This window comes from Anarrhichthys ocellatus, unplaced genomic scaffold, assembly GCF_004355925.1.
Source record: "Anarrhichthys ocellatus isolate YVR2014 unplaced genomic scaffold, GSC_Weel_1.0 scaffold17, whole genome shotgun sequence".
Classification (NCBI taxonomy): Eukaryota; Metazoa; Chordata; class Actinopteri; order Perciformes; family Anarhichadidae; genus Anarrhichthys; species Anarrhichthys ocellatus.
In genome coordinates, this window is record NW_022280047.1 from 1,427,824 (window position 1) to 1,435,473 (window position 7,650).

The 7,650-nt window shown below is 40.4% G+C and overlaps 1 protein-coding gene across 2 annotated transcripts; it reads right to left on the reverse strand.

The window, feature by feature from the left end:
• Positions 1–145: 145 nt before the first annotated feature.
• Positions 146–6,869, reverse strand: plpp5 (phospholipid phosphatase 5). Of its 2 annotated transcripts, none has more exons than XM_031856770.1 (8): positions 6,728–6,869; positions 5,746–5,886; positions 5,518–5,626; positions 5,206–5,296; positions 5,042–5,105; positions 4,796–4,920; positions 4,349–4,519; positions 146–2,954 (listed from the first exon to the last, which is right to left on the reverse strand). In XM_031856770.1, the coding sequence occupies exons 2-8, from the start codon at positions 5,814–5,816 to the stop codon at positions 2,785–2,787; spliced, it is 801 nt and encodes a 266-aa protein (XP_031712630.1). In that variant the 5' UTR covers positions 5,817–5,886; positions 6,728–6,869; the 3' UTR covers positions 146–2,784. The 2 variants fall into 2 exon arrangements, with proteins under 2 accessions (XP_031712630.1, XP_031712629.1); XM_031856769.1 differs by having other exon boundaries at positions 6,706–6,869.
• Between the last annotated feature and the right edge of the window lie 781 nt (positions 6,870–7,650).

Below are 7,650 nucleotides of genomic sequence, written 5' to 3' on the forward strand. Positions count from 1 at the left end.
TAATGCCACATTACATGTTAAAACTATTGCTGCTGCTTACTTACAAACATGTCATGAAAAAGTTGCCACAGTAAATTTCATAGTGTCTAAACAGGTGCCTGTAATCATCACACATTTCTGAAAAAAATACGCAAAAGACAGTGTGTATTGCAAGATTATTTAGAAACATCGTTTTAGTGTCACCAAAAGAGTCATTAAAAGCATCACAACATGTACAATCAGGATACGGTTTCAGCACGAGCGGCTGCTATATGGTGCTACAAGCCAAGGCAAATCATGATGAGCGTGATGTAAATGAAGCAAACGGGCGAGTTTTAGCATCATCCCTCGTCACCAACAGAAGCTCTGAAGGAGTCCAGACATAATTAACAACCTGATGCAGTATTCATAAACTGAAAACACATCAAATCAATAGAAACAGATGGAAATGTGGGGAATTGGAAGAAGGTCATGAAGAAAATATGTTGCTATTGAGCTGTAAAACATGCAGGATTTTTCTAATGGAATTTGTCTGAAAGAGGCCTCTAGAAAGCCAAGTGCCCACGAATATGATTCTGTTTTTCATTAAATAACATGATCACATTTAATATAAACAAAGGAATATTCAAAATTCAAGTAAACTCCTACATGCCCCAAGACTAAATACACTTAGACCTGTACATCATGTCATAAATATCAGTAAGATCGAGCAACTCAATTCAGATATTAGTTGTCTCAGTTTGTAAAAATGTTTGATTTTTTTTTACACTCTTTAAATCTTCACATTTGACTCCATCGACTCTAACATTTATGGAAAGTACAGGTTTTTTCTGAGGTAAAGAAAGGCAGCATGCCACATTTAAACATCATGTCATAGCTTCCCAACTGGAAAAAAAAAAAAAAAAAAAAAAAGTAAAGATTAAAAACAAAAGTTGTGTCCGCAACGCGACAGAGAGCTTACCCCGTAACATGCAGTCCACACTTCATTCCTTAACAAAGTCATGTAGTAAACAAAGGCACATGGTCATCTGTTTGGTCTGAAACCACTGTGATCAACTGCTCTCAGCCCGACTCACAGCGACGAGCACAAGAGCTCAGACCCTGCAAAAAGAGTCATGTCTGCGGGATATGTTGATGTTTTCTTTCCCAATTGAAAACCAACCTAACGAACACAACAGAAAGAAAAATCAGGAGGAAAAAAAAATTAAACAGAAAGACCATAAAAAGAAAAAAAGTTAACATAAAATCAGAACTGAATTACAGGTGTTCGCTGCCTTAAATGAAAGTTGATGAAAACTACCAGGAAACTTTACGAGCCAATAAAATGAACAGGATAGAAAACCTGACCAGCAGGAGCACTGAGAGGCTAGCACCATCACCTGGAGAGGTTCCAGTCTGACCTCACTCAGGTTCATCAGAAAGACCCCCCCCCCCCTCTTCTTTTCCAGTCATATTGGCTGACGGTATGATGGTAGCAGACGTGCTGTCCGGTCAGAGCAAAGGTGGGATCATTGTTCTCGTTTATCACAACGAAAGTGCAGCAAAGCAACGCAGAAACCGTGAGGGGAGATGGGAGGAGCTGCTACATCGGCGCGATATACTGAGGGCTGAGCATGTGAACCCTGTCCAGATATTAATCAAACAATCTGTGCATGGAAACATTCAGAATATAATATAGGACGACAGATTCAAAGCCCTCCAGATGGAGACAGTAGAGCGATGTGCAGATCAAAGATATGAAGCTGACCGCGTGGTTTTGATCAACCTGCTCAACACATCGAGGTGCTTTGAGAGAGGCGCCGGCCTTATGTTGATATGTAGCGTGTATTTAGATTTCACCAAACATTCTGGTAATAGGAAGTATTTTTGTCAACAAGTCAAAAAACAAACCAACAATGAATTGATCTTTCGAACAAAGCCTGACATGTCTTATTCATCGGTGCCGTAGACCTCCATTGTTAATGTAAATGTATATTACTCCGCAGCTGAAAATAGTCCCCAACAAATGCCCTATTTACTCCTGGTTGCATTATGTTTACTCAAAACTACAGTGCCCAGCTGGTTTAGTAAAATACGGAGGCTTTTTTTTTTTTTTTTAAGATATGAAAGTACAATTCATGATTTAAAATTACACAAAGTTTCACATTCAGGTCTTGTGATCCCACCTGAAACAGCTCCATCTGCTGAAGAAGACTTGGAGATGCAGTTGGAAGCTCTCAGTCATTAACAAGTGGATCTTTTTAAGCTTAGACTAAAATCACAATTATTTTCGTTATCCAATATCTCAATTATGTGTTAAATTCATTGATTACTTAATTATTTAGTCCGTTAAATGTCAGTAAATTATTTCAAAAAACAAAACGTCATTGGTCGATAAATAAAAAGAATAGAAGAACATAAAAGATCGATCAATTATCAAAAGCATTATCGATTAATCGCCAAATCATTTTTCGGCAACAGGTTGAGCTCCGATTCTCTTCTCCATATATTGTTTCCCCCGAAAGGTCTGGAACGAACATCAACGCACGGACATCAACATAATAAAACGTCATCTTATTCACCAGGCCCTCCAATGCTAACAACTTTTATATGGAATATGACGTCTGTTGTTTATGGAATTGTTAAACTGGGGGTGTTTTTTTACAGCAACTCTCAAGTGTTTCACACATCCCCACGATACAGTTAGAATGACGGACGACAAACAATAAATATTGGTGAACTGGCCGGCCGCAAGGTGATAGGATGTAACGATAAGGTTTACCAGGTAACCCGGTGTGAATGACACCAGTAACGCGTGCGGCTGCTCTAAAGGGGCAGGATGTAGTTGGAGTTGGCCAGCTTGCGCTCCTGCGCGGCGGGAACAGCCTCTCTGTGACGCAGCGGTCTGTGGCAGTCGGCGTCCCGAAGAGAAGGGTAGTGCTGACGGTAACACAACCAGGCGAAGAGGAGGCCCAGCAGAGAACCCACCAACACGTCTGCACGGAGGAGAGAGAGAGGAGAGAACACACGCGTGTGAGGAGTTTCCTCCCACAGCTTCACACAAATTTTCTTTTTTCTAGCTAACGTTTTGGGAGAATATCAACCCTCAGAGAGATGTTTGAGGTTATGAGATTCAGTTTACTTAACACAAGCTTCAAGTTACTTAGTTGTTGTCATACGCACAACAATTATAGAGAAGCATTTGTCGTTGGAAACGTAAATCATTGATCTCAATCATCATTAAATATGTATAAAGACAAATTAAAGCAAATAAAAAAAACTGAATCTAAGACATAACATAGTGCGAGTTAAAATATAGGGATAAGACAATAGACGGACATAGTGTGAGATATACATTGGACTCAGGGGGACAAGTTTAAATCTGAGCCTGCCAGACTTTCCCTGAGCTCACAAACCCTGAGATACACAACATGTAATGAGCATGAACACGCATTCAAAATATTACATATTCACGTGTAAACTAAATGCTGATACAAGAGGAGGCTGGGGAGGTTAGATTTGTGAGCAGCAAGCGAGGACGCAGAGCTCAGTGACTGAAGGTTTTATACGGGAGAGAGGTCGTGGGAACACATGGCAGGAGGATACTAGTGCAATAAATCTAAGAACAATGTGGACATTTGACTTTTATTCCTTCCTGGTTGAGTTAATATTTTACAGATAAAAAGGGTAAACACTCTGGTTTCCTGTTCAAAGTGTCCTTACAATATGGACAGAACTGAATGCATCAAGGTAGATTTGAAGGAAGTTTTTTACACTGAAATTCCTTTAAAAAGTATCAAAGTTCAAGAGTTTTACCATCTGGAATGAATTTGATATTAAAAAGATTTAAATGAAATAAATCAGAAGCTTTAACTGCATAAAATATCCAGCATTTTAGTAGATTAATATGTATCGTTACAAAATAATTGCTGCATTAAAGTAAAGAAAAGAATGATAATAATATTAATATTAATAACTCAATATAAATCTTATGTTCAATGCCACAAAGGTAAAATTAACAGGTTTGTAACCATAATGAGGCGTTGCATTTGAACTGAGAGCGGTTACCAGAGTCCAGAGACAGGCCGATCAGAGTTTGTTAGCAGAATTATGAACACAACCATCTTCATGTGCCAAAAAAAAATGTACACGCAAAAAAAGGTCACCAGCGTGGATGAGGTTAATACTGCTGTACAGGCTGGTGGAAGTTGATTAAAGGAAATAACAACTCTCATTATAATGATCCCAGCAATCGACCCCAGTAAATTGTGTTCCCATTCTTCACACATGCTCTTTCACTGTTTTCCCTTTGAATCATCTTCCTCTACTGGTCACCAATTTTTTTGTTTTTTGTTGTTTTTACATGATTGACATTCTCTGTGACTCTGACCTTGCCAGTGGTGTTTGTAGTCGCAGGTTCTGGAGAGGGCGATCACTGTAGCGATGAGTAGAGGCGTGAGAAAGGCACACAGCCGCCACGCTCTGCCTTGGCCCGCTGTGCTGAAGCAGCGCAGCTTTCCCGCGACGTACAGCGCCGTGAAACCCAAACCCGCAAAGGCAACTGGGGCCGAGGAGAAAGGAACGGAAGGGACGATCAGAGCCGGAGGACGTTATTTTACACAGAATCAGGGAGAACACAAAGAGAAAACAACAGAAAAGAGGAGGATTACAGATGGAGATTGGGATTCTCTCATGCAACAAGATAAGAGCCTGGAGGCTAAAATACACTTATATACATGAACCACTGTCCTTCCCACTTCGTGCTTTCCTCGTTGCCTGCCGATGAAAGTGTAACAGCTACAGTCTGAGGCATTATCGAGCGTAAAAAGGCCCTTACAGGAAGAGTGCCCGCTGGGAAAGCTCTTCCTGCCCTCCATGACAACATCTGGGTCACCGCTGCAGCGCAACTCCAGGTTCATCTGACCGTCTGGGAAACAGCGATAGAAGAAGTCGGGCCGTGGCCTGATTAGGGGGGGGGGGGGGGGAGACACAAACACAGAAAGGCCAGATTTAGGCTTTTTATCCACTGTGACACTGGGTTTCCGTATCACTGACCACGTTTGTCTTTGTGTACAATGTTTACCTGCCAACAACGAGTTTGATGACGTTGGTGAAGACTCCGTTCAGCACCAGAGTCAAAGTCACAGCTGGGTGACAAAGGGAGACGGAACAGAATCATGAAAATGACAAAATACAAAAAAAATGTTGACATTTCTTTTTGATGACGTCTGTATGCAGCTGTCTCACCCAGCGAGGCCTCCTTCAGATCTCCTCGCTCCGTCGTCTTCAGGAAGGTGAAGACCAGGATGACAATCAGCGGGGTGAAAACCGCCACACTCTGAACAAAACAAGAGGATGATCACTTAATGTCCGTCTGTAAGCAGGTGTACATATTAATGACAAAAGGTTTTACTTGGTTGCTTCTTCTTGCCCGTGATCAATGTTAAACACAGTAAGAGAAAGGAAGTGAGTTCACATACACCCGTTGTTGTCAGGGATGAAATACTAGTGGAACAAACTGAACCGAGGGATTGATTTGAACTCAGGCGTATTACTCACAAACATAAGAGTGGTGGGCACGTGGTCTCTCTCCACACGATGGAACTTATACAACCACATCTCCTCTGGCTGGATCTCCCGGTAGAAAGGAGAAAGCTGCTCCGTCACACTGCAACAACATAAAAAGAGGGCTGTGTTTTATTTTCTCGCATCATTAAAAACAATGCCCGCCTTCTTAAATAACAGAACCATAAAGCAGGGACACAAATGATGGGATGTATTACTTACAGGAACACGAGCAACAGCGCCAGCCGGATGGAAACTTCCGACAGGAAGCCCCGAAGCAGCCTCCTCTTCATTTTGCTTCTTGGAGTGGACTTCAGTCAACAGCAAACATGATCACTCCACTTCCATTTAACTTAACTGGGACTAGTAAAATACATGAAGATATGAGGTTAAGTTTATGCCGTTAATTAGCTTGTTACAGTAAATCTAATTACTACATACATCAGTTAAATAGTACAAATAACTGCTCACTATAATCCTGAAGGAAAGGAAAAGAAACGTGGCTTTAACCATAGTCTTAACCATAGTTAACCATAGTCTGTAAAGAAAAAGTGATGCTCCTGAATTTGACCATTCAGACGAGTGTCAGTGTAAAACAAAGGGATAATATCCTTGTGGTCTTATGAAACACATCAGTGCCTCCCTAGATTTCAAACCCCAGACTTTCTCCATGACCTCCATACATCCACATCAGCAGTCGTTACTGACCCTTGTCCCTTATTGTCTAACAAATAAAGGAAAAGAAATAACCCAAAACGGAACAAATGAGGAAAATATTCTCCTTTCTATAAAGTGTCTCCATTACTTCTACTCTGAGTGTATCTGGTGAAATACTGGTGAAGATATGTTGAGTATCTTGAAGCTTTGCCTCTGTGTAGCACCTGCTGTCTGTCTAAAAGCTGCTATAAAGGCCAACATGCTGCACCAGCGCCCTCCTCTAGGTGATGGACAGATTTAAAAGCTGTTGTTGAATTGAGTAAAAACAAGTCTGGGTTTTATGACAAAAATATTAAATGCACGGCTTCTGACAATACACAGGACAAGGCTAACAAGCTAACATTAGGTCCCTGTGCTGTAGAAACGAGATGTTAGCAGACTAAGCTAAGCTAGCAACATCTGTCAAACAAGACATCTGGCCCATTTCCGCGTTGTCAAACAGGAAATTCCAGCTCCGTTACTAACCTTTAACGGGTCGTTATTTTACCTCTTCATGCTCATGTTAAGTTGTGCCGTTAACGTGAAGCGGGCCTCCACACTCTCTGTTTCTGCCGACGGTCAGAGTCTCACATTTGAGGACTTGAGGGGAAACAGGGATGCCACGGAGGAGAGATGAGCGCCGCGTGAAGCTAACGGCTACGTCTGAGCTACTTCTGGTTTGGTATTTTCAAAGTAAAATTATGTATTTAAAACGTAGAAATGTACTGTGAAAAAATAACCTCAATTCAAGATCCACTTTCTCGCTTGTTCTGGTTATCTCGACCGTACCACACTGTTATAGTCGGTAGATTAAACTGAACATATACATTGTTTTTTATTGGTATTACATTTTATTTCTAAATATATCATTCAGTTTGAATCATGTTACAGATTAAATGCATTTTGATCATTGTGGCAAATGTGTTTGATACTACTGGATATTCAGTATAACTCACATTTACAATATTACTCAATAGTATTAATCAGTTATTATTTGGCATAATCAATTTGATTACATAGCATGCACAATTGTAAGAATCAGAATATGTATAATAATAAATGGATTAAATGAGCTTGCTGTGTGACCACAGGGGTTGTAAATACGAAGTCACTTTTGTATTCCGTAAACTCTGGAGTTTATCTAAATTACTAACAAAACTAAAAACATGGTATTTGACCAGTACAAAACTGGAAAATGTGGGAGGTCTTTAGTTTTGTATAAACCGGAAATGGTCATGTATGTAATTGTATCTGTCTTGACATGTGGATGCAAAAAGCCACGTCCACTTAAAGCCATCTAGAATGAATAAATTTCATCTTACCATAAAAAAAAGTCTAATGAATTGTGTTTTAAATCACATGCGGTACCAGATCGTTTATTATCTGCATCACTTTTTACTATAGGCAGTACTTTTATTTTGGTAAACACCA